The sequence below is a fragment of the Passer montanus genome, unplaced genomic scaffold, assembly GCF_014805655.1.
Source record: "Passer montanus isolate IOZ18808 unplaced genomic scaffold, ASM1480565v1 scaffold67, whole genome shotgun sequence".
NCBI lineage: Eukaryota > Metazoa > Chordata > Aves > Passeriformes > Passeridae > Passer > Passer montanus.
Genome location: NW_024371815.1, coordinates 2,677,683 through 2,704,152, shown reverse-complemented (window position 1 = coordinate 2,704,152; position 26,470 = coordinate 2,677,683). Strand labels below are relative to the sequence as shown.

Below are 26,470 nucleotides of genomic sequence, written 5' to 3'. Positions count from 1 at the left end.
ATATCTGAGGAGAATTATAAAATATATTTGTGTAAGTGTGGCAGCACAACTGACACTGTAACCAAGTGACAAGAGAAGATGAGAAAGAAACAATTAAGCCCAACCCAAGACTGGAAGACAACAATGTTTAATTACCATTCCCACCACGTCCTGAAGTGTTTGCACTGTACCTCACCCCCCAAATATCAGTGTGCTACTTTGCCTGGTGGGCCACACCAAAATCTGTGCTTCTTATTGCAACTGTAAATATCTGCAGTAATTCCTCAGCTGTGCCACTACAGCACAGAAACTTTTCTATCATGATATTGGGTCTGTGTTAGATCTCAAAGTCCATCTGGGGGAGCAGGTAAATGTAATCTAATACACTGAAGGCAACTCGGGTTCATACTGAAAAAGTAACTGCAGCTGGAATGGGGAATCAGCTGCAGGCATGCGCTGGTTTGGGCTGTGGTGGAGTTAATTTTCTCCACAGTACCAGGTACAGGGGTGTGTTTTGGACCTGTACTGGGAAGGGTGTTGATGACAATACAAAGATGTTTCCAGTACTGCAGTGCTTACACAGAGTCAAGGCCTTTTCTGCTCCTCACCCCACTCCACCAGTGAGGATGCAGAGGGTGCCCAAGGAACTGGAAATGGGCACAGCCAGGACAAATGACCCCAGCTGACCTGGGGATATTCCAGGCCATGTGTCAGCATGGTCAGCAATAAACCGGGAGAGAGGTTGGTGCAGGGGTACTGCTCAGGGACAGGCTGGGCTCCAGGTGGCTGGAGTTGAGCAACTGCTTTCATTTACATCACTTTTCTTTCTTGGATTTAGTTTCTCTCTCTCATTTCTCTTTTCATTTCCATTTATTATTACTATTTATTTCATTTATTTAAGCTGCTGTTATCTCAATCCATGAGTTTCCTCACTTTTACCCTCCCAATTCCCTTCCCCCCATCCTCCTGGAGGGGAAGTGAACAAGGAGCTGTGTGATGCTTAGTTACCGACTGGACTTAAACCATACCAAGGCTTTATTAGCCACAGCTACAAATGTTACCATTCTAACATGACTTCTGATCTGAGTGCCCTGAAAACTTCTCTGACACATGACACAGAGTGTTTGCCATCCAGTTTCAGTGAGTTTTGTTTGTAATACAGAAATGTCTCAAATTTATCTTACAATATTTTGTGTTGTTTTTGTTACTAAATGACTCATTTGTGTGTCTTCTCCAATGCCTGGGGGATGATACACACCTGAATAGTCCTTAAAAACTCTCCCAAACCACCAACACAGCCAGGACACTGTGCTAGATGGACTCAGCCTGACTCAGTTTTGCTCTGCTGTTATGTTCTGACACGGCTTCTATTCAGGAAGCAAAAGGAAATATTTTGGCCTGCCTTTTTCAGTTTTTGATTAAGAACAGTAATTTTTCATTTCCTTTTCTTGCATTCTTAAAAACCTTTTCAAACTGTGTTTTGGTATACATGAAATCTTGTTTTATTTTTTCACTTGTCCTGACAATATTTTATATTCTCTTTGTTACTAAATGACTCATTTGTGTGTCTTCTCTAATGCCTGGGGGATGATACACACCTGAATTGTCCTTAAACACCCTCACAAAGGCTTTTGCCACCAACACAGCCAGAACACTCTGCTAGATGGACACAACCTAAGTCAGTTTTTCTCTGCTGTTATGTTCTTCTATTCAGGAAGCAAAAGGAAACATTTTAGCCTGCCTTTTTCAGTTTTTCATTAAAACCAGCAATTTTTTATTTCCATTACTTACACTCTTAGAAACCTTTTCAAACTGTGTTTTGGTATGCATTAAATCTTTTGCTTTTTCACTTGTCCTGAGTAAAGGCTGATTTAAGGCAACTGCATAAAATCATGTGTTCCACCCTTGCAGGGTGGCAGTACCAAAAACTGGAATACAGAGGCACTAACTACTGTTCAACATAGCTTTTTTCCCAAGCTTTTTATAACTCTGCACATGACAGTTTAGCAGCTGGTACCACAGGGATGTGAAAGAAAACAGTTTTTCAGTGATGTCTGGTGGCCAGCAAAGTTCTCTGGAAAGGTGGTATAGCTGTGGGAAACACAGCTCTCAAAACAGATCTCAAGAGAGAAATTTTGGCAGGTTCTTACTGGGGCACAAAAAATATGGAAGATTACTTCATTTAAAATTTACCATTAATTTACATGTTTTACTTGCTAGTTATTGCTGTGTTTACCCATATTTTTATATGTGACTTTGGACATGTTTACAGTAAGAAGAAATAATCCCCATATGCAACACTTAGATAATCCTTCTAATATGGAAAATCTTTTCCAATCACTTAAATTTAGCATACAGGCAGACACCTACTCCAAAAACAGAGATGTGCCTTGCCTGGATTACTGGTAATTAATACAGTTGTAACATGCCTTAAGGCCATGCACAATAAGTTAAAATTTCATGGTTTACAATCTTGTAGTCACAGTATAGAACAAACATACAACCAATTTGTATTTAAATCTCCCAGACACACAGTTTTGCCTGGCAAGCTGGAGATGTGTTCATATGAGGGAGTAGAGAGTCAGAATTGAGGAATGTAACAAAAAAATTTAAAGGAACTTCAGGATGTTCAATCCAAAATGTACTGGAAAATGCTCAATCATCTCCCTGTTCCCTTATCCTTTTTTGACAGAGATATCCTAGTGCGTTCTGTGAAAAATTATAGAAAGTCACCACAATGTATGCAATTATATTTGGCCCTGATATGAGAAAAAGTAAACAGAACTTCTCCAGCACTTCCTCAATTTGTGTGAATGCACAGAATATACTGCTTGCTTGATTTGCCATCTGGATTGGAAGCTAAGCAGGCAATTATTGTAAACTAGCACCTGAAAAAGCTACACTTCTCTAAACATTTTTCATAGAAAAGTCCGTAGCAAGTTTATAGTAACAATTTACACATCAATTGACACACATTTCATAGCTGATGCTGTGAGAAATAGAAGTCATTGCCAAGATTAAAATGCACAAAAATCAAATGCAAATGCAAAATCCTATTACATTTCTTAAAGAGAGCAAAGCAGTTATTTAAAATACCACTTTCATATGGGGCTACAAAATTTAATATTCTGTCTGAACAATTTTTATATAGACATAAGCTAAAAATATGAGTTCCTGAGACCTATTTATGCAAGTTTAATAGAGTGGGGTTTTTATTTGTAAACATGAGTTTAAAAGGATGCAATTTTATAATTTTATTAAAGATGTTATATTTTCCCAGTTTTCTAGGTGTTAATGCAGTTCACCAGTTAATTATTCCTTTTTTGAAATTAAAACAATATTCAATAGTCTCCGATCTCTGATTTTTCCAGCATTTTCCATATCAAAACTGTACTTAAGTCACAGAATAGCTTTTCCATTACCAAAAGCAGCTGTGTTGTATAAGCTTCCCAGAAAGAAGCCAAAATCCACTTTTTAAAGGGATTTTTTTTTCTTTTTTTTCTTTTTTTTTTCCTTTTTGATTGATAGGGTTCTTATGCTTTGGAACCATATTTCCAGTTCTTATCCACTTGTTTGCATTACTCGTTCCTACCCCATAGTTACATCCAGGGGAAAAAAAAAATAATATTCTTTATTGTCCTTTAGTTTTTCATCTAATGGGGGGGTTTTTCCTAGTAAATATTCTCTATTTCCATCAACTGCCAAAGAGACCTTCTTAGCACCTGCTCACTGGTCCTGAAAATTGATTATCAGAATTGTACGCAGTCGTATTAATAATGTCACTGTACAGTATTTTGCCAGAGTATTAATAATTCCCTCTCTCTGTTGGCAATTATTTACCTATTTCACACCAAGAATAATTTTGCTTTTTACAGCACAAGGCACTGATGAGTCCTAGACATGCTGTGATCAACTGACATTCACGGATCTTATCATCTTCAGTCATTTCCAGAAGATGTGCTCTCCCTAAATCTAACAGTAAAATTCCAATAGTGTGTGATGTGGCCCAAATAATCTGATTCTTGGATCTACCAAGAACCTAATACTTATGTTGATTCGTATAGGATTATCAGTTTCAAGGATCAGGCCAAAGGAAATTCAAGCTCACTCTACGCAAACCATTTCTGATAAGAAGTGTAAGTTTACAAGGGTATCAGGTTTGCCAGATAAGACTGAGCACATGCACTGAATCCAGATGACCTGGGCATCCAAATAATGTAAATGCAAGTCAAAATCAGAGTTGATTCAGGTCATCTTTTGGCAAGGGGATGCAGTTGCTCTACAGTATTTTTAAGGCTCCAAAATAGATCCCTTTGCTCTGTTTTTAGCTACAGAATGTTTTCTTCTACCAGAAAATGGACACGCTGCTTAAGGCTCCAAAATAGATCCCTTTGCTCTGTTTTAGTTACAGAATGTTTTCTTCTGCCAGAAAATGGACACGCTGTACTCTCTTGCACTCAAATTTTTCCCACGTTCACACAACCCCTCCCAGCTTTTTAGGTAGCTAACAACATGGTGGCTTGCAAATGAGCAAGGGTGCCTTCTACCATTCCCAATATATTACTGGTTGCTCCATAGGCAAGTCAAATTTAACATATTAGTTCAATTCTTCATGATATCAGGATGTTATCAAAACCACTCCCTCCTCATCATGTTGAGGAAAGCTGTTGACAAGTTCTCTACCTGGCAGAGTATATCACAGTGACACACAGTGACACACAGACAATGTCACAGTGATAAAATGTCAACTCATTTCAGAAGGGAATTAAGGGCGAAATGCACTTCTACAACCTGCCCTCCCTAGTATGGTCTCAGAGAACAGTGCACTTAAAAAACATCTACAAACCCTAAACAAAAGGAAACAACCTAACATCGCAACAAATATCTGTTCAACACATCAGATTACAGTGCAAAGAGAAAGAAAAATTAAGGCATCATGGGCTAATTAAATCTCACTGATTAATTTGCTACTGGAAGGCATTTAAACATGATATGATGAGGTTAAAATTAAGAACCTACATTTTGAGTGCTTCCACGAAAAAAGAACACATTTGAAATGGAAGACGTTTTTTGAAACATTTGAATTCATGAAGATTGACCTGAATACATATTAGGAATATGTCTACAAGAGCATTGCATAAATTCTTAGTCTGATTTGTACCAATAAAAACATAGCAGTATTTTACCAGGTAGATCTGTCTCCAGTAAAATACTTTAAACTCTCTTCACATTACAAAAAAACTTGAAGTCTTCAGTTATATTGAAAATTACCAGTACTGGCAGTTGTCATTCTGTTTTAACACCAACTATTCTCACCTTGACATTCTGAGGAAACTTTCAACTTAGTAAGCTGTTTGTCAGAGACTAGTGTAAGATAAAGCAGAAGCCATTATTCATTAAAAACAGATGCACTTTTATGAAAAGAGAAGCCTACATGTGTGCATTTCACCTAAATCCATAAATTCTTATTCATAAGAATAAAATAATACAATTTTAAAAAGCTCTTAGTATCATTAACATTTAGATAATTTTGAAACAAAGAAACAGAAGATTAAATAAAATGAATAGATGGATTACAAAGATACAAAACAAAACTGAGTTATGTGAATATTTTTCTTGATGAGTGCTCAACACTGTAATGGAATTTCCTTTATTAAATTCCACTTCATATTGACATGACTCCACATGTAAGTCATAATGGAGAAACCACAACCAGCATTGTTCCCAACACAGCCTCTTTCAATTCCTCTCTCTTTAGGCAGAAAGGAATTTAAAAAATTACAAGACAAATTATCTGTATCCAGGCTTAAAGAACTAAGAATTGACCACTGTTTCCATCAGTTTTTCTGGGTTATTCATGATGCTGGAGGGTCTAAACATCACTTCCAGAGAAAAAGAATGCAGGACACGTCCTTCAGCCACTACCACACCTCCACATTAATGGGGAAGGAGGTACTGCACAGCAGATCAGAGCATGATGCACCCAGGTGACTGATACAGATCTGTCTAAAACACAACTCTGGGCCTTCCATTAACTTATATATTGAATTGTTTGATCATAAAGGATTATTCTGCAGGAAAGCCTTATTTTGGCAATGTTTTTAGCATGGTATTCTTACAAATCCAAGGACTAGATCTACAAAGAAGGCCACATTTCAGGTCTTAAAAAGCAATGCCAGCACTTACCTGCCCCCATGATGAGCCCTGGTGCAGTGTCCTTGGTGTGCACAGTGCCTGACACATAGGGATTGTCTGCCCACCGCAGATGGAGGTGGAGGTAACAATCAGGCTTGTGGGGGAAGAAGCAGAGAACAGGTTTTAAAAATCACTGCTACTAAAAATCACTACAGCCATGCTCCTAGAATAAATGAAAGCCCAGACAGGGAGCAGCTTCAGCAATGTATGTCTTCATAAAGAAAAAGAATGGCTGCTTCCCACAGAGCCAAATTCCAGCATGAAGTATCAGCCTTCACTTTATATCAAGAGTCTCTGGTGATGTCTGCATAGTGTGCCACTGTCTCAACAAAAAGATTTCCAAACCCGAGGAAGTCAGCATATAAACCCCCTTCTGACAGAATAATTGCTTAAAAATATTAACTAACAGCAACAAGTATTGCGTGTTTGTTGGTGCCAGGTAAATGGTAAAATTATTATTAAAAAAAACTGTTTGGGCTGAAATTCCTTTTTTAGTAAAAAAGTGTATGAAAAATAGCGTAATGACTACTGGATACATCATGTCTCCTTGCTAAGCAATTTATTGCTTCTTGCCCTTTGTGCAGTGCACTCAAAGGTCATTTTGTTCACAGCAATGTGACCAGGAGCTTTACCAAAATCCAGCTGCCAGCTCTGCTTGGGAGCTGCTGCCACTGCCATTGTCCCACTCATCTCAGATTGATCTGCACCAGACCCCACAGGCAGGAGCCTTGCAGCACAGCCTTGAACTCTTCAAAAAGGAGCCAGCAGCTCCAGCCCTCCACTTCTGCCACGGGGAGAGGGAGTAAAGCTCTGGCATGGCAGGACTACAAGCATTTTTTTTTGCCCACCAATGCAGAGCTTTGAGTCCCCAGGAGAAGAGAGTCAGTGGGAAAAATATAAGGTTTTCAGTACAGCCTTGCAAATAATAAAATACTATGGGCACTTGGGACACCAAAACATACAGAAATAATAGCATCTTACAAAAAGAAAGGAATACTTTATGCAAGTTACTATGGTATTTATTTTCAAGCAACTCTCAGGAGTTCCCTTTAACAGGGAACCTTGGTTTATTATGAAACAAAAATATTAAGAGATGGAAAGAGAAAAATTATTGGTAATCTCTGTTTGACACATGATGGGCCCCATTTATCCAGACACAAATGACAGCCATGATTATTCTGGACTGGTTTGTGTTGTTGACATACAAGAAATGACACTCTTTGTGTCAAAGTGATCTCAAATACGAAATGCAGTGCACCAGAAAGCCCTGACTCCTCACTCTACATGATGACTGGACTAAGAGCCTGTGGAGCCACAGCCCATGCAATGCAAGCCCATTTGCCTGCTAGTTTGGCTGCTAAACTCAGCACAAAGCTCTTGTAACGTTGGAATTCCTGCACATCCTACCATGCAGATAATTCTGCACACTTTAGAGGGAGGATGCATGGAAAGAACCACTTACAGGTTTGCAGTTGGTGGGCTTGCCGTTCATATCGATGTCTGGAGGGTTCAGAAAATCCCAGTCACGGCCTTTGTTGTAGGTTATCAGGGTCGTAACTTTCCCATCAATTTTCTGGTTGGCCAAAAAGACTCCTTTTACACCTCTGACCTGAAGCATAGAAAAGAAAAGCTAATATCCAGCACATACAGGTTTTTTTCAACAAGGATTATCCCTGATTAGCTGCTCTTTTGTGGCTCTGAACTGTGTACCTCAGGTAGCTTCTCCTGGAAACTGAAAGGAAAGCGGATGATACCTTAAAAAAAATATGAGGAAGGCAAAAATATAAGAGGAAAGAGAGGAAGGGGGAAGGCAAGGACAATTACAAACTGATTATTTCTAAATAAAAAGGATATGCAGTTCTCTCCATGTCAGAAGGCTAATTAAATGACATGCTTAATATAGCAAAACACAATAGTTTATATAGCAAAATATAAAAATTATGATAGCATGGTCTCACCAATAAAATTTCCCCACTGCATTTTCTTTAAATATGGACATCTTTAAAATGCTAGTCTACAAATGATGTAAGCAATTTTTAACAACCACCTAACTTCTAACCTGAATTTCTGTGCCCATATCACACAAATAGGTTTCAATAACACAGTATCATATACTTTAAAATAACACTGATTTGGGAAGCACTCTTGTCCATTGCAGAAAATAAATACAGGCAGGTCATCTGAGGAAGACACATTGAGGGCTGAATCACCCTCTCTGGCATCTGAAATGCTTCCACACTCCAGTTAGCCACCCTTCACCAGTTTAACCTCTGGAGAAAAAAAAATAATAACAAAAAAAGTCCTCTTCTCTTGCGCTGTTAGTTTATTTCAAAACAACCTGTATTAGAAAATTATTACAACTCAAAGTGTCAAAGTTAATGGGTATAATTTTAGAAGCAACCTGACAGTAATTATAACTTAATATGTTTAGTTCTAGCCCTAACATTTAAATTATTAACATATTAATGTATATTCCACCCCTGGGCATGAACTAAGGTCTTCTATTAAAAGTGAAGGTTTCCTTAAGAGTGCTCTTGGTTCCCTTGCCATTATTTATAAGACTTCCTGAATTTTTGAAAAATTCTGGACAACATACATAAACTGATACACATTGCCAGCACAGTACAGCTTGCTCATCTCCTTGGGTGCTGACTCTTAACAAAACTGACTCTTTCATTACAAATAAATGCACAAGACAGCCAGCTCTTTGAATGAACAGGAATATTTGTCTCCTGATAACATGATGCACTTCTGAACTTTTCTTTTTAATTTGAAATAATTACTGTTCTTTTCTTTTTCCAACTGTCAGTTATTGACTCCATTTAACATTCATTTAGCAGAAGTCTGCATTGAAGGTGAAAAGAAGTCATCCCTACCAGCAGGCTACAGATTTGATACTCACTGTTATTAAACACAGCAAGGAACTTATCCAAATCTAGAGAGAATAAGAATGTCCTGCTGGTTATAGTAACAGCCTAGAATTTGGAATTATATTTAAGTTTATGTATGGAAAAAAATTATGTATAAACATTTAAATACTCTACTCTCTCACAAGTTCCTTCATTCTTAAATTCTGTGCATATGTGGTTGGGGTACTTATCCAGGATGCTGAAAGTTCAGAACCACCTCCAAGTCAAACATACCATAAAAGTCAACTATTTGCAGTGCAGGTGAGAAAAGGAGAGGAAGAGAAGAAATTATGTACCTGCTTTCTTTACTTTCAAATCATTTTAATCTTGCTGGGGATTTTTTACCTTTGAGAGAGCTCAGCCATGAAAAGTCTGGCAGTTCAAATATTTACGTGGGAAGGCAGACTTGGGGTAAAATTTCTGTGCATGTCTTCCTTCCAGTGAACACAATATTAAATATTTAAACAATAATTAGATCAGGGACTGCAACTGAGGTTTCCCTCTTCCTCTGTGGATGCAAAACCAGTGCTGCATCATTGTTATTTTTGTTTCTCCTCTCTTTCCCCTCCACACCCCCTCACTTAATGAATATTTAATAATTCCATATAATCATCAAATGGGAGTCAGGCTAAACTTTTTCTCCATTGCCATTCCCATCTCTAATCTAACCAAGCTCTAGGGTAACTTCTCCTCTCTAGAATATGGGACATAAGTGTTTGAATCTATCAAACATTGAAAGGTTATGAAAACATTTCTTCCAGTGTCTCGGTTAACTTCTCTCACTGCTGTTTTAAAAGATAAAAGCCAACCAGCACTTCACAGCAGTTGCACTTTGAATGAAAGGCATAAACCCTGCTTGAAATAATAAATAAGTTTCAGGCATCTATCTTCAGAGCAAGTTCAGAAATATCATGTTCGGAGTGGTGCATTAGCCTAAAACCCAATAACTAACACAAAATTATGGTGTGTAAAAAATGGCATCTTTAAAACATCCTCAGTGCTGTAGCATTTTCCATCTCATTTGTCCTGTGGCCTATACAAATACACACCTGACTCTGTAAATACTGGAAATGAAGTGTGTCTAATCTATCTCATGGATTAGACTGTGGTGCCAAGGCACCCAAATTCTCCTGTACATTCTATTCCTTGACTTAGTTCCCTAATCTGAAATTGCAAGATAAGTATCTTTCTATCAAGAAAGGAAAAGATTCACATTAATAGTAAGTTGCTATGGAAAAGAAGACATTTCAGCATTGCAGTGCTTAGTTACTCTGATGAACAGCCCAGGAGCCACTCAAGATAGCTGAACATGAGGAAATTCAAAGAACCTTTCTGCTGTTTTTTTTTAACTTCAAGCTTAGTTGTCAGAGTACCTAATTTCTTAAGCAGTTCAGGGGATAGTTGTTCCCCAGCACTCTTAGAAAAGCACTTTGTACCTTATAAAATTATTTTCTGAGACTTTCTGCTGTGACTTATTAATTGCTCCTTATTGATTTCTGATATTCCATCCCAAAAATATTCTGTTTATTTGGTAGCAAGAGGCACAGTTCATATGGTCCCACAGTGTTTATTAGCAGCAGTTACTGAAATGTAGAAATTACTGCTATGTAATATATGTTTGTGACTAAAATTTAAATATATACAATTTGTTGTTTGGGAAAAAAAGTGTACTGCAACTCATGTAGTTCTTATCTACATAAGGAGTCACAGCAGGAACCAATGTAGAGATATTACATTAGTAATATCTCTCTACATTCTGCAAATATGCCAATGTCAAATTTGTATCAAGTGCTGCCAGTGTGAAGGAGTCACAATTTCAAGGACATGCTCTTTTTATAAAGTCACATTATTCAAGGTCATGCTTCTTTTGGACAGCCATTTAGTACTTAAGTTTTTTTTTCTTCTCTTCTTTAAACAACTATTTGTAAATTGTTCCCTTTTACATGTGCAACATGAGAAGAAAAACGGTGCAAAAAAAATTAAAGCAGACTAAACAAAACAAATACAGGCAGACACCTATTAAAAATTTTATAGCAGATGTACAAGTAAAAGATTAAGTGCAGTCAGAAGATAACAAAGATGAACAGTACAAATTTTAAGGAGAATTACACACTGGCAGAAAGAGAAATTTTCCACCACTGAGGACTGTCTCTGTGTTGCACTGGAAGTTCCTCTTCCCAAGATGGGATACTTGCCCAAAAAAAAAAACCCAGATTAGGTAAAAAAAAAAATAAATCCCATCCTCAAGGGCTGCAATATGTGTTTTATTTATTACCAATTTTATACTGAGTAAACAACCCACACATTATGAGCACTTGATCCCATTCTAGTAAACAAGATGAGCACTAATTATTTATCATGCAAGCTATCTAGAAACCATCAGTGCTCTTCTATAAAGCAACTCAATTTCAAAAATAGCTTAAAAATTGGAATTGTATGGCTCCATGTGTATTGCCCTTATCATGTGTATGTTTCCTTTTTAATGTAACCCTACAAATTGATCCAGCACACAATAAACTACAATTGCATTATCTAATATGTCCTTGGAAACATTTGGAAATTATGAAACAATCAGTGTAACTGAATTAAGTTAATAATTCTTGTAGACAAAGAGATAGCCAGGGGTAGCATCTCTGTACAACTTATCTGAAATTACATGCTACAGGTGATGCAAGGAGTAGAGATTGCCCCTGACTGCCTTTTACCTTTGCTTGGTCACAGGGGTGACTGAGAGTAAAATGCTGCAAACTAATGCTGTCAATAAATCACCCTGTGGGAGCGTGGCTACACACAATGTGTAGCTTCACTCATTAGGAAGCCTCATTTCTAAAAAGGTAGAGTCTAGAAAATAATCACTGGTAATGAGAGACCTTTTTGTTTTACCACAGCCATGTAGAAAGAAAAAGCTAAAGAAAGATGGAGGAGATAAGGAGGAAGAAAACACTATTATTTTCCCCCACCAAGAGGAGTCTAATTACAGCCATTTAACAGTTCTGTCAGTGTGTGCCTTGTATCCAGAATTGCTGCAAACCTTTACCAAAGAAGTCTGATGCACCTTTAAAGTTTTGGGTTGTTGTTTTTTTGTTGTTTTTTTTTTTAATTAAAACCAGGCAAATTGCATTTAATGGGACAAACTGAATCAGACCAAAGCCACTTTAATGTTCTGATAATGGCCAGAAAGAACAGAACCAGAGCAAATGTACACCTTATTATATTGAAATTCATTACACTGAAATTCCATTCCCTAAACAGGAATGGAATTGATAACAGCCTGTGATACTCTTCCAAAACACTATAGTCTTTTATTTTGCCAAGTGCACTGATGTTAAAATACAAGATAGATTTGTTTACAGCTGAGTTGGTCTCATAGAAATTGCTGTTGGCACAAGACACGTACTGAAAGCAAGTGAATTTGCTGTCCAATATCTAATTTTGTTGGCTCTTAGCCTTTCAGAGCTGACACAACCTAGCACAAGGCTTGCAGGATTACTACTTAAAACCCTACTGTCTAAAAGATGTCCTGCTCTTAAGTCAGGAGAAGCACCACTGAGTCATCTAGAAGAAAAAAGCTGTACATAGACAGCTGCATAGCTTCTTACTTCAATCATAAATTGTGCTGCCAGATTCACTTTTCAGTATCTTAAAAAAAAAAAAACTTAGCAAGTTTGGATTTGAATATCCATAGAACCCCTTCTCAAGAATTTAGTTAGAGTACAGAACACATTAGTAGGGACAGAAGGAAACATGTAAGTAGTAACAATGTGCCACAAATAAGACAGAAATCCTATACTTTCTATTTAAATACAACTGTGAAAATACGTTACTTAAAATTAATTATACTCATAATAAAAAGAAAAAAAATCCTCCACACAGACTACACATAATGGAAAAATATAAAGGTCTACCTCCAGAATATCTATCAGGACATTCTCTTCTGGCTGCTTCGTGCTCCGGACATTCTCCAGCAGGATGGAGTAGTAAACACCTTGTGGGTCAGACTGGTACAGGTTGTATGTGTCTGTCTGGTACCACTCCTGCACAGCCACAAACACCTGGTTTTCATCTGTACTGATTATCTGCAAGTCCTGTAGGAAAATAAGATACATAATGATGATTTTTTTTACATAATTTCTATTTTACAAACAGTGAAGTGGTTAGGAGAGTTTAATACTGGGGGGAGGGGAAACATCTGAATGTTTAAAAACAATAAACTCCCAAAATAATACTAATCAGCATGCCTATCCCAGTGATCCAAGGTGGTTCATCACTGCCTTCTGACTGCAGTGCAAACCACCTTAGTAAAAAAAAAAAAAAGAAAAAAGAATATGCAATATCTGTAAGCTGCTTTGACTGATCCAAGGTGGTTCATCACTGCCTTCTGACTGCAGTGCAAACCACCTTAGTAAAGAAAAAAATAATGAATGTGCAATATCTGTAATCTGCTTTGAGTCCAGCAGGAAATGATTTCTTGAAAGGAAAAACAGGGAAAGGAAAAAAAACCAAACCAAAATAAAAAAAAAAAAAAAAAAAAAAAAAAACAAAAAACAAAAAAAACAAAAAAAACCAAGTGACTGATTTCTAAGATCTGGATACCAGTCAATGGAAGAATTTAATGAAACAACATTAACAAAGCTAATCTAAAAAAAATAATCTTCAAGTCATAGAGAAATTAAAATTAGGTAAAAAAAATAGCATAGCACAAAGAGGATCAGATACAATGTACAGGAGTTCACTGTACATATAGCACTTACCATGCACACAGCTCATGTGCATTACAGTAGATTACATTAATTTGTCTGTCTATGTCTACACAACCACTTAAATATACAACAGTAATAACAGGAGAGTCAACATTCTGCATTCATTTCCCAAGAATTTCAGGCATGGATATTGCTACAGCTTGCTTTCAGTTTTCCCAGCTTCTTCACTCCAAATGTCTCAGACAAAAAAAAAAAAATGCACAGCTGGGGAAAATAATTTAACACTAATATTAAACAGAAGAAATAAATCAGGAAGTAGCAACACTGAACTAAGCTTAGGAAAGAGAATAAAGGGACATGAGTTGGCAACACAATATGGCAGCACAAAGGCAGATGTTGGGGCTATGTAAGAAATGACATTAAGTCACAGAGACTGGAAGCCTGTAAACTCTTCATGACCTTGGAACTTAGCTGGGATACTGCATTCAGTTCTGGACACCTTATTACTGGAAAAGTACTAAGGCAATGGAGTGAATATTGAATAAAGTTACCAGAATGTCAAGACAATATGAATTTAGGACAAATTGGTTTAAAGAAAAAAAAAAAAAGAAATCAAGAAAACAACTTTGTAGATCTCAAGGAGACAAAACAAAACTCATAAGAATCCAGTTAAGACTGAAGAAAGTGAGTAACAGAGGAACACTGAGCACTCAGCAAAGCATGGCAGTCACACTGTAGGCAATCTGTACAGTGACTGAAGCACTCAGATTAAAAAAAGACGTATAGAAGTAAAATAATGCAAAGGAAAGACTTTTAATATGAACAGAGGAGGGTTATTAAATACTAATATTTTAGTTAAATTTTAAGTATTTTTTCATATGTGACACATCTTAACACAAAAGAATCTAAATGAAGTTTCCTATCAACGACAGCTCAATGCTGTTTCCAAAGACTCTCATTTGAACTTTGTAGTAAAGTAGTTTTTTTGTTTAGCATCCCAGGAATAGTTCTCTTTCTCTTTTTTTTCTAATTTTTTTTTTTTTAATCTGAAAAATTACTTCAAAGCAGAGATTCTGCCAGAAATGCCAGCAAAACACAGCAACTGATCACAACAGGTTCTTTCAAAAGTCTCTTTAATGTATAGAATGTTTCGTTTCTTGCCTTAAACCAGGGCAACATGAGGACTGGTAGCCCACATTATACTACATGAAAAGTTCCCATGACTATCTAATAATAAGTATGGAAGCAAAGCAGAGTCAAAAAGAATAAAGAAACAATTTTTTAATGTGAAAACCTCTAGAAAACCCTTAATCTTCCACAAAGCCAGGAGCTTTCTGCAAAATTAACGACTGCATTATTACAATAAAATATTTATACAGTGCCACAGACAAATGCAAACCTCCAGGGAATGTAGGCAAGACATTTTCCCTGCCCCAATGCTGTCCCACTCCATGCTTTCCCTGGTGAGGTGGCAGTGCTTGCTCGGGTAGCCCTTGGTGGCAGAGGTAAGAGCTGGGGGACAGGCTCAGCTCTGGGTCTCCATCCCAGGCTGGGGTAGGAGCAGCTGAGCCATCAGAAACAACATGCAAAGAGCCAAAATGTGCAGTGCACAAGGACAGGGAGATTAATTTTGGGCAGACTGTGGGGGTCACATGAGGGAAAGAGAGGTTGGATGCAAAAGTTTACTCAGCAAATCAGAGTTCACTTTTCTCTTGGCAGTGGCTGTTACTAATAAAGATGTTTGTCCTCTCAGGCTGCTGGTTGGCAACTTTGCTGAGGCAAGAGTTTAACAGATCCTGGTCTTAGCAAGTGAAATTACCCTTGCATTGCCTTGAACTTTACTCCTTCCTTTCAGAATTTATGCTTTCAGATTTCCAGTTCAGCCTTACAGCTATTTTCCTTTCTCAGTGATTTCTTTTCCCTCAAGAAACAAAGCAGTCCTTCAGTTATACTACCTTGCAACAGTCCTGTGCATTTCCTGCCCAGTGCTTTCTGACAAAATCTTCTGGGAAAAGTCATTGTCAAAATGAGGAAAACTGCAAATTTCATGGCCAATTCTTCAACTTATCTTAAAAAATCCTGGGTGACACAAACTGCTGAAAATCTAGTTAAAACAAAGGTAAATGGTTATGTCACTCTTCTACTATTCCTATACTGAAAGGTGAATTTAAAAAGAAGAAATTGATTGTAAATACAGGGGATGGGTTCCATTCCTTCATCCCAGCTACCCCCCACTGCTCAAGAGGTGAGAAGCACATGTAGAGGGGACACAGAAAACATTGTTAGGCAGTACCTACTGTCTGTCACCTAAGAGTTAACTAGAAAGGATGTCTGAGGAAAAAAAAATCTTGACGGAGAGAATGTATGTTTTTACTGCTTTATCTAATTCATGGACACAGTTACAACCTTAGGCTGTAACCTCAGCAGATCCTATAAGGAAAGCATTTATTCTTTTATGATTTCACGCTTGGACTACGGCAATTGCCTTTTGCTGGACCTGCTGCTTTCTCTCTCTGCATTCTGCAAGCTACTCAAAGTGCCACTGATCATCTCATCTTTCTATAATTATGCTATTCACACACAATTTATTCAAATTCATTTATAAAGAACTTCTTTACTAATGTTAGAGATCTTCAGGGTTTGGAACATTCCTTATTGTCTCTATTCAGATTTTTGGTATCCCCTGGCTGTATTTTCATACACATTCAGTATTTAAGATCTCGTGGTTTTCTTTCACCTCCATGCTGAAATGAGAGCCCATGCCCTTCCAGAGGTCCCAAGGCAGAACCTACTCCCCTGTTTACCATAGCAACCACGCTGTTTCCTCTGCAGTATGTTCATTTCTCCATGGGCATCCTTTCCCTTATCTCTGCTACTTTACTTTTGCCCTCTCAAGTCTGCCATGTCCCCCCTGCTCTATCCCTTACTGACCCAAGTATCTCTGCTCTTGCTATTTTCACTTTCCTCTTTCTCTCTTTGGTTTTGCAAAGCTACCAATGTCACTTGGTATCACACATAGACCATTATTCCCAAATACCAGTATTCTCCCTTTATCTCTTCTTGAGCTGTAAGTTTTTGCACAGTTCTGAGGTTCTATGAGCTGCATTGTCCAAAACTTCTTGTGGTTTTTTATTTTTTTTAATTAAAACCTCTAAGCCCCCATGAGATTTCACTGTTTTGTTTACTAAGGTGTTTCTTGTGCACTTTATTTTGCAAATTCCTTTGTCACAATTTTTCCTTCCTCCTTCCCTCTTCACTGGGACATGTTAGACCATGCTAAGCACAGAATTCTGTATATTTATCAGTAAAAATCTATGAAACTATTCATAGGCCCATGGAATTAGAATTAAGGACAGCTGGATATCTGTTGAATCAGAATTACTTTTCTACAAAAAATGCTAAACGAATCCTGATCAAAGACTTCATATTAAAATTTGGCATGATTAAGTTAGGCATCCAGTGACAGGTCATGTCACTCCTGCTCTCTCGAGGACTTGTAAGCTGCTATGTTTGTACTACATCAATAGCAGAGAACATAATTAACAAACAAATAACACAAAGAGAGTTTCAAAGTGATACCCAAAATAATTAGGCATTTACAGAAGGCCAACTTATGCCAAAAGATGAGCACCACTTCAAAGAAACTCCGTATCACATGGAGCAGACACGGTCTGTTAAATAAATGAGTCTGAGGGTGTGCACAAGGCATTGAAAGAACTGTGCATGTTCAGCCACGACCTGAAGCACAGGCATCCAAGAACCCTTCCAGCAAGTATACAGACACAATGAAATAGTTCTTCCTGAAAACATTGCTTAAAAATTATTTCTTTACTTCTAACACAGAGATACCAACAGGATCAGTCTTTCCATAATTAATTATCTGCTTTTAGTGTAGTCAAGTCTGTTATCACATAAAGCTGAATCAACACCCAATCAAAAGTTGGTCCAAAAAGCCTAAAGCTATTAAACAGAGTTGGGATGTGGGGGAGTTGTGGACAGCAGGAAAGAAGGAAAGAGGTTTAAAGGAGGAAGGGAAGAGAAATGAGTTGTTTTCATTGTATACAGACACATACCATCTACATTCAGTAACTGACCAGCCTATAAGTCTGCAAATACGTTACAGAATTTTCTATTGAAGAAATGCTCAGTATAGTTTATCATATTACTGACTGTGATAAGAAACTCTATGACACAAATAAGTACAATTACAGCCTGAAGACAAAAGGCTATAAAAGATGACAAAGATTGTGCAGCCCGCCAGTGCTCCTTTGTCTACAATGTGCTGATGACATAGAAAGTATCATTCAAAATTCTTGGGAAGATTGGGAAGATTCAAAAATCTTACAATTTTTGGTCAGATGTCAGAATTCTGCCCCTTTGCAATCTTTTGATGCTGTGGTTGAGCAAAATGTTAACATGAAATAAGAAATGTATTAAACAGAGAATAGTGAGGAGTAAATATATAGTGGAAAAGATATAAGGACTGACTGTGATAAGAAACTCTATGACACAAATAAGTACAATTACAGCCTGAAGACAAAAGGCTATAAAAGATGACAAAGATTGTGCAGCCCGCCAGTGCTCCTTTGTCTACAATGTGCTGATGACATAGAAAGTATCATTCAAAATTCTTGGGAAGATTGGGAAGATTCAAAAATCTTACAATTTTTGGTCAGATGTCAGAATTCTGCCCCTTTGCAATCTTTTGATGCTGTGGTTGAGCAAAATGTTAACATGAAATAAGAAATGTATTAAACAGAGAATGGTGAGGAGTAAATATATCAGTAGTGGAACAGATGTAAGGACTCAAGGCTCTGTAGTCTCAGTCTTGACCTCTAGATGTACCACATTTATACTCCTGTAATCTCTCAAGCACAATCAAGGTAACTGGATGGCACATATCCCAAAGATAATCCTCCTAATCTTCCTTGCATGGCCGAGTAAAAAAGTTCATGGAGAGAAATCAATAAGTTGCACAGTGAAGAAAAGAACAGTTCCTTGAATCCTCCTCAGATGGATTTGTACACCCAGCAAGTCAGACAGCTGCTATAGCTCAGGTTCCCTGGCTGCTGTGGTGACACTGCCTGGGAAAGGAATATTTCCCCTGCAGCAAATGCCACTGCCACCTGCATTTCTACTTTCTTCCCCCTTGTTCTTTGTTCAACAGCCATTCCAGTGGACTTTCAGAAGAATGGAGCTGCCACTAAAAACTGTCCTTCTGCCTGGTACAGGGGGACAACCTCAGCCAAAGCCTGCCAGGGTAGTGAGTGGCAGAGGTGGTGAAGGGCCTTCCCAAGTGGAACAAAAATTATTGGGAGACTGAGAGCCTTGCTAAATGAGCTGTCATAGACTCAGGAGTTTGCAATCCAAACATCAGGCAGCCAAATCCTTAGAGAACATCACACAAAAGGGCTGCAGGAATCTTCTACCACTTCTGCTGTTAATGGATGGACACATTTAGGGGTTGCCTTCGATCTGTTACTGAATGATACAGACAATTTCAGACTGTGGTTAAAACAGTGATGTGTATTCAGACTGAGGCAAGGAAGAGGTGGGCGTGCTTTGAGGTGACTAGATGATAACCAAACAAAAAGAATACATGGATCTGATAAAAGGCACCTATAGGAGATTCATATTGTCGTGAATAAAGTACAGACTTCAACCCATTTCTAAGGCAATTGAATTTTTTCTTCTTTTGGTTTTGTTCACTCTTACCCTTTATTTCCATTTATCTTGGTTACCTGAAAAATTTGACATTATTACCTATTTCACAAGATTGAAAATAGATACAGAGATTGAAAATGATGAAAGAAGTTTTTTCCACACCATATATTTTCAGAACTAAATTTTCTGTATTGCAGCAGGATACAACAAACATTGAATCTCTTGTATCATTAAGATTTTGTAGGAGGCATGAATGAATGTGGAATAAATCAATACCTTGTATCAGTTCTTAAAGAGAGATCATTATCAATGGAATTTATTTAAGAGAGATGGGAAGAGGACTCAGAATAATCAAATTATTCCAAATTGCAATAATAAAATTGTCATAAATTGTAGCAGTTTCCATGGCTTGGTCAAAATTTTTGTTAGCAATATCTTTTGCTTAAACTCTCATAATGAGCTAGTTCCCAGTTTTATTGTTACCCACATCAGAGCATGACTCAAATACCTGAACAAAGACCAGACCCAAGGTACTGCTCCCTCTCTCCCTCTTCAAATTACACTTCTCAAGGCAAGGGCAATCAGAGCTGCAGGAACTTGTGCAATACAAGTGTGCTGACAGTCTGGATGGGGCTTTAGCCTGTGCCCCTGGGCAGACTTGCCCTCCCAGCAGTGGCAGCTGAACCTTTGCTCCAGGCTCAACACAGCCCAAGGAGAATTGCTGGATCCCCTGGGGTGCTCCTGGATGCCTTACCAGCCAAGCTGACACACAAATGCAGTCCTGCTGCTCTTGCCTTGATTTTGGTATTCACTTCCTATGAGCTCCTAACTTCTGATCTAGTTTTAGCAGCACACAACAAGCAATTTTGTTAAAATGGAATACAGTATAAAAACCGGTTCAATTTTGAAACAACAGCTTGAAAACAGTAGTTTGAAAATTCCTCTTCTGTTCTGGGGAGCATACAAGCAACCTTTGATATGGTCTCACCAGCCTTTGCTACCACCTTTCCTGGCAGCAGCCAGCACTTGTCAAATTCAGGAGACAGCTGTGGGATTCCATGCAATGTCAGTATCAAACACAGTGTTAAAAAAAAGAAAAAGATCTCTCAACAGCACAGAAGAAAGGTTAAAAAAATTATCTGAATCCTGATGGCTCCCAATGGCTCTGCTGTCTGTACACACACAGAGCTATGATGTGTTACAAAAAGGTGATCTCAGTGGCACTCTGGAGCTGGAGCCCAGAAACTTAACAGAAGTAAAGCTTGGCTGGAAACTGCTTTTAGCAGCCTTTCATTCACAAGTAAGGAGGACTGTAGATATGTCCAAAGACAAATTATTCTTTTCTAGATTTCTCTTTGGCGGTGCATTTGGACAAACTCAGACACAAATGCAAAAAATATTTTAAAAAGGGAATAAATTCTTTGCGATTTTCAACCTTTTCATATTGAAAGGAAAATGAGACATCAAAAACATTTTCTAACTATTCAGTCTGAAACTGCTCATTCTATCTCTATATGCAAAATGATCATGAAAGGAAACTATGCAGCAAAAGAATAACATCTGAAGAACCCAGCCCAGTTCCCTAAGGCTGCAGGTTGCATTTTGGCACAGCTCTCCTGATGTTGTTAGACACAGCCTTGACTAGTCTACAGCATCTTCTGACTTGGCTACAGTTTTCCTTCCCTGTATGCAATCATTGCTCAAAAATTCTGTACAGAGACCAGTTGGAAAGAGATTTTTTTGACACCTCATTTCATGCTGTCAAGAAAAATGAAATATAGCCTGTTATAGTCATGCTTCATCTCCTGGTTAGGCAAAATTTAATATTTAAAACTCTCTGAAACTCAGATCTTTCAAAAGCTATTGGTTTTAATCAATCTTAAAAAACATCCTTTGTAAATTCATCCATTCTGTTTATCTCCTACCACATAAAATAAGCAGTTTCAAAGTCACATGTTCTAAATGTACGTTTAATGGGCCAGTGTCTTTGCTGATATCCTGTGTCTTTGCAAAGTTCCACGATCCAATGCTACTGCACTTGGATGATTGTCAGTGAAGTATAGCACTGTGAAAAATTTCACAGCTGTGTTCTTATTTACTTCAGTATGTAAAATTTCTGTTGTAATGTGAAGGTACCAAATCACTTTAAAAAAAAGTCTTTCTCAGAAAAGGTTAAAATCTTTCATATTCACCACTATTCTAAATGTATGTCTGGCTTCCAGGCCCTCTTCCTGAAATTTTCAATTCTGTTTTGTGCAGATACCAAAGAAATGTCTCCCCAAAGCATTGTCAAAATGCTGAAGAGAAAATATTTACTTTATTCCTCTTGTTGGGTATTGCCTGAACTAGGAAGAGCACAAAAACGTCCCTTTAAAAATGGCATAATCAACCTGTTCCTAGGTAGCTACAGACTCTATCCAAAATGAAACCATTAACTTCTAATTTATTTATTCAGTCAGGATTGGGGTAATCCACTTAGCAAGAAAAACAAACAAACAAACAAACAAACAAACAAAAGCCATATTTTCCAAGGCAAAGAATTGAGCATGCAGCACTATTTCAAACAATCCAGACTCCATATGACAGAAATGCCAGGGAATTGTGACTGACACTTTATGAATGTGTCAGAAGCTCCTTGTTTACACTCTGCTTCCCTGCTTTGCTCCTTAATTGCTTATTTGTGTCCCAGTGCAGGGTTCAATGGGCTGCAGTCCCTTGAGGTGTCCATGTTTGGCATATTTTAACCTTCAAAACCTGGATATTCTTGTGTTGTTTTCCTGACTAAAATTTCCCCCAAGAAAGCATAAAGGCTGCCTTAAGGGCTTGAAAAACACAGAAATAACTTTGTGTTACTGTTGGTCTATATACCTGTCTTTGACTATATATTTCTTGTCAAGATAGATAGATATTTCTGTAGTGCTACTAGAAGCATATCCAAGTTTCAGATCCTTGTTCAACTAATACCCGAGGATTTGATCTGAGATTCTGATAATATGTTGTACATTTAAAATTACTTCAGACCACCATTTATATTAGCATAAAAAAAATCTAAGATGAAAATAACCTGATATTATAATGTTTGCTTTATAACAATAATAGTAAAAGGAAATAAATTGTACTCTAATGTCCTTCCTTAGATGAGCAGTTAATTAAACTAATACAATTCAAGGCATGCAAAAAACCCCCAAGTTCTCTGCTAAGTGGTAGAATCACAGAGAATCACATGAAAAAGCAGGAACCTCATGAGACCTCCAGATCAGCCTCCTGCTGGGCGCAGGGTGAACTGTAAGGTCAGAGCTTGTTACTCAGGGTTTTATCCAGCTGGATCTTTCAAACTTCCCAGTTATTTTTCTTCAGGACTGCAGAAGCCTTCTAACTGTAAAGTCGGGAAATACAATGTGTGCAGCACAAAAAATTCCACTGCATCAATCAGACCATGTTTAAATTTCTGTGCTTAATTGCTGATTTACTATGGAAGTACAGAAACCCTATCAATAGGAAGACATGGGACTGAAGAACCTCTCAAGTCTTGCAATTTCATAGTGCAGTAAAAGTCCATACTGGGATTCTTTAATGAAATAGAGAAACGCCAAGTAGCAAAATTGTCTTCTATTAGTATTCATGCTTATACCAGACAACACCATGTGGAATTAAAACGTAATTGATTCTTGCAAGAACACTTGCTCTATATCTTTCCATTGCCATTGGGTGTATAGCACTGCCTCATGGAAGCAAAGCTCAAAAACTGTTGCAGTAAATGATGACAAATAAGCTGTTGTATGTTATTTCCCTCTACAGTTTATGAGTACTACATTAATGGAATAAAAAAAAAGTATTATTCTAAATAAAAATAAGGATTCAAAAATTCTCCAAGGAGAAATTGTGAACTCAGAATAATGAGGTTTGAAAAAGAGCAGAACAAAACTAGTTTAAATAGAAAGAGAAGATGACAAATGTAAAAAAAGAAAGAAAAGCATGCACACTTACTTTTGGCAATGCATATTTTGGCAACTTCATCTGAACAAAGCCATTCCGGCGGTACGACACGTAATACTTGGTCCTGTTTGCTGATGTTGTCTATAGAAAGGAGAAACAGAACTCTGTGACATCTTATATAAATCTAAAGAACCTGAGATGGAAGACTGTTTTGCATTTAAGCTGTAACTGAAATATGTAGTCATTACTTTTAATACAATGTTCCAAAGTATCAAAAGGAATATTCCAAATAAACATCAGTGAAAATTGTCAACTCACAACTTCTCCTGGACTTTCTAATCAGAAATGTAACACCAACGTGCTGGTATATAAATTGGCATAATTCCAACTAAATCTTTGAGCACCACCAGATGATATCAGTAAATAAATTCAGCCTTTGGCAATATTTTTCACATTAAGATTCATCTTCTTTCTTTGACTTGGGAAATCCATTTCAAATCCTACCCTAATCTCACTATTTTTCTCCTAAATTTTTGTGTTTAAAAAGGAACATGATTTGAAAGACAGCCTATCCTGAAACATGAAAACTTGATTTGGCTTGGTAAAAATAAAGTTGATATATGACAGCAGGTCCATATGTCTGAATATCTTAAAGGTAACAAAGTATTTAATATTGTATGCATTTTTTGTGGTATAAAGAATATGATGCCTTTTGGAATGTGATTTGTTAAATGATGATGGATCAAACCAAAAACCTCATCATTTGCTTAACTAGTGCTAAATGGCAGTCTTACCCATTTGTTCACAGGCTTTTTTAAATTAATGTTTTAACATCATTCATTTAAATGACTGGAGATGATGCAAGTCAGAGGAAAATTGGACTTGAAGCACATAGTCATGTCAAGCCTCACTGGTATTAAAGGCTGGTCTGCTTAAGAGCAGTGTTGAAACTTTAATCCTCCTACTAAAATCACCTCTGAAACTGTCTGTCAGTGCAAATTGGGAAAAAAAATGAGTATTAGAAAGTTTCTGATCTTTGTGGATATAGGCATACTAAAGAAATGTGGCTGAGATCTTCCTCTAAGATGGTAAAAATCTCCAAAATAGATTTGGGCCAGTGCAGACTGCAACACTGTGATTCACATCTGCACAGCTCAGGGAATTGAAGAATGCCAGGGGCAGGGAGACAGTCTCAAACTCTCCTGTCTTTTTGCACAGAGGATTCTGTCCCATCCTCTTTGTGACAGGCATTGCTGTGATATCATGAGTTGTACCTGGTCTGATTATAACTGATATAACTGTACTTCAGTGTAGTGATAAAAGCCACATGGTTTCAAAAGTAGGCTGTTTCTCAGATGTGCAGCTGATATGTGGTTTCACTAGAACAGGAAAGTGCTGCCCTGCCTCACACCTTTGGGATACTGTGTTTCAGATGTGACTACAGGATCCCAGAGTCACCTTCTATCCTCCAGTAATACAGATGTGGCTAACTGCAAACCAATTCAGCAATAAGATGTACATTACATACTGTGGTTTACTGCAGAAAAGTCCAAAGGAAAAACACTAGAGATGTTTCCCCTTAATGTGGAACACAATAACATCTCATCTACTGGCACTGACATGTCTCAGGTCTAAAGAGACCAAATTACCAAAGGCATCATTGAGGAGCAACTGTCCATTACCTATATGTACATTTCCACCTTGCACTTCTATTTCGTGTCTGCTCATGTCTGTCATGAAAGGGAATGCCAGCTCAGGATACAGTTGTACACGGCATCTAGCAAAGCAAAATGCTTGATGAGGAAGCAGCCAGCGTTTTGCTGAGCACAGCAATCTGGAAGTTTGCATGGTGAGAAGCAGTTCTCAGCATCCACACACTATGAAATGGATTTTTAGACTGTGCCTGGGGGGAGCCACAGATGATAACAGCTTTGAGTCAAATGCATGCCATGAGTGCTGGATCTTATCTGACAAATGCCTGCTTTAGTCCAAAAGTTCTTCCCCAATGCCATTGTTTGGGTTTTAGTTTTGGGGTTTTGTTGTTATTGTTTTTTGCTTTTTTTTCTTTTGGTTGGTGTGTGGTTTCTTGTGGGTTTGTTTTCTTTTTTTTGGTTGGGTTTTTTAAAATTTTGTTTTTTTGGGTTTTTTTTTTGGGGTTTTTTTTTTTTTTGTTTTTTTGGGTTTTTTTTTTGGGGTTTTTTTTTTTTTTGTTTTTTTGGGTTTTTTTTTTTTTTTTTTGGTTTTTGGGGGTTTTTTTGTGTGTTTTTTTGGTGGTTTTTTTTTGGTGGTTTTTTCTTTTGTTTGTTTTTGGGGTTTTTTTGTTTGGTTTTTTTGTTTTGGGGGTTTTTTGTTTTGTTTTTGTTTTTTTTTCTTTTGGTTGGTGTGTGTTTTCTTGTGAGTTTATTTTCTTTTTTTGGTTGGGGTTTTTGTTTGGGTTTTTTAAAATTTTTTTAATGTTAATTCTTCTAAACCATGCAGGTCCTTGAAACCACTATGCCAAACAAGAGGAGAACAGATCCTTTGTGACCCTACTAATTTACAGGTCCTTGTGGAAGAAACAGGCTCAAGGAGGGAAAGTTGGAAAGGAGCCAATCTGATGCACACTGAGCCACTGGTGGGGAGGCGTATTCATTGCCACAAAATAGCTTTCCTGCAAAACTCAGCAAATAAATAAGACTTGCAGCAAACAAATCTCATCAAAGTAAGAGAAAAATGATGGCTGAGCACTAAGGAAAGCACAAGCAACTTACCTAGTAAAATCTAATAAAACAAAAAGGACATAACAGCTCCTTGAGAAGTTTGCAGCTCTGAGAGATCCAAACCACAACCAGTGCCAAGCACTTAAAACAATACTTACAAGTGTGCCTGAGCTGTACTGGTGCCACATGGCTGACAAAGTTCCAGCCCATATTTCTGCAGGCAGGTCTTGTCATTTGGGAATGAAACAACCCCAATGTAATTTGGACCACCATGAGTTGTAGACGTGGCACTTGGGGACATGGCTTAGTGATGGACTTGGCAGTGTTAGGTTTGTGGCTGGACTCGATTTTAAGGGTATTTTCCAAACTAAACCCTCCTATGATTCCA

General features: G+C 37.6%; 1 protein-coding gene across 1 annotated transcript in view; it reads right to left on the bottom strand.

The window, feature by feature from the left end:
* Positions 1 to 26,470, bottom strand: part of SORCS2 (sortilin related VPS10 domain containing receptor 2) — a 548,577-nt gene that overhangs the window by 66,315 nt on the left and 455,792 nt on the right. Inside the window, exons 9-12 of the mRNA XM_039728870.1 lie at positions 23,435 to 23,524; positions 12,989 to 13,168; positions 7,637 to 7,783; positions 6,166 to 6,268 (exon numbers count right to left, since the gene is read on the bottom strand). Of these exons, the coding sequence (XP_039584804.1) occupies positions 6,166 to 6,268; positions 7,637 to 7,783; positions 12,989 to 13,168; positions 23,435 to 23,524 (520 nt within the window). The remainder of the gene's footprint in view (positions 1 to 6,165; positions 6,269 to 7,636; positions 7,784 to 12,988; positions 13,169 to 23,434; positions 23,525 to 26,470) is intronic.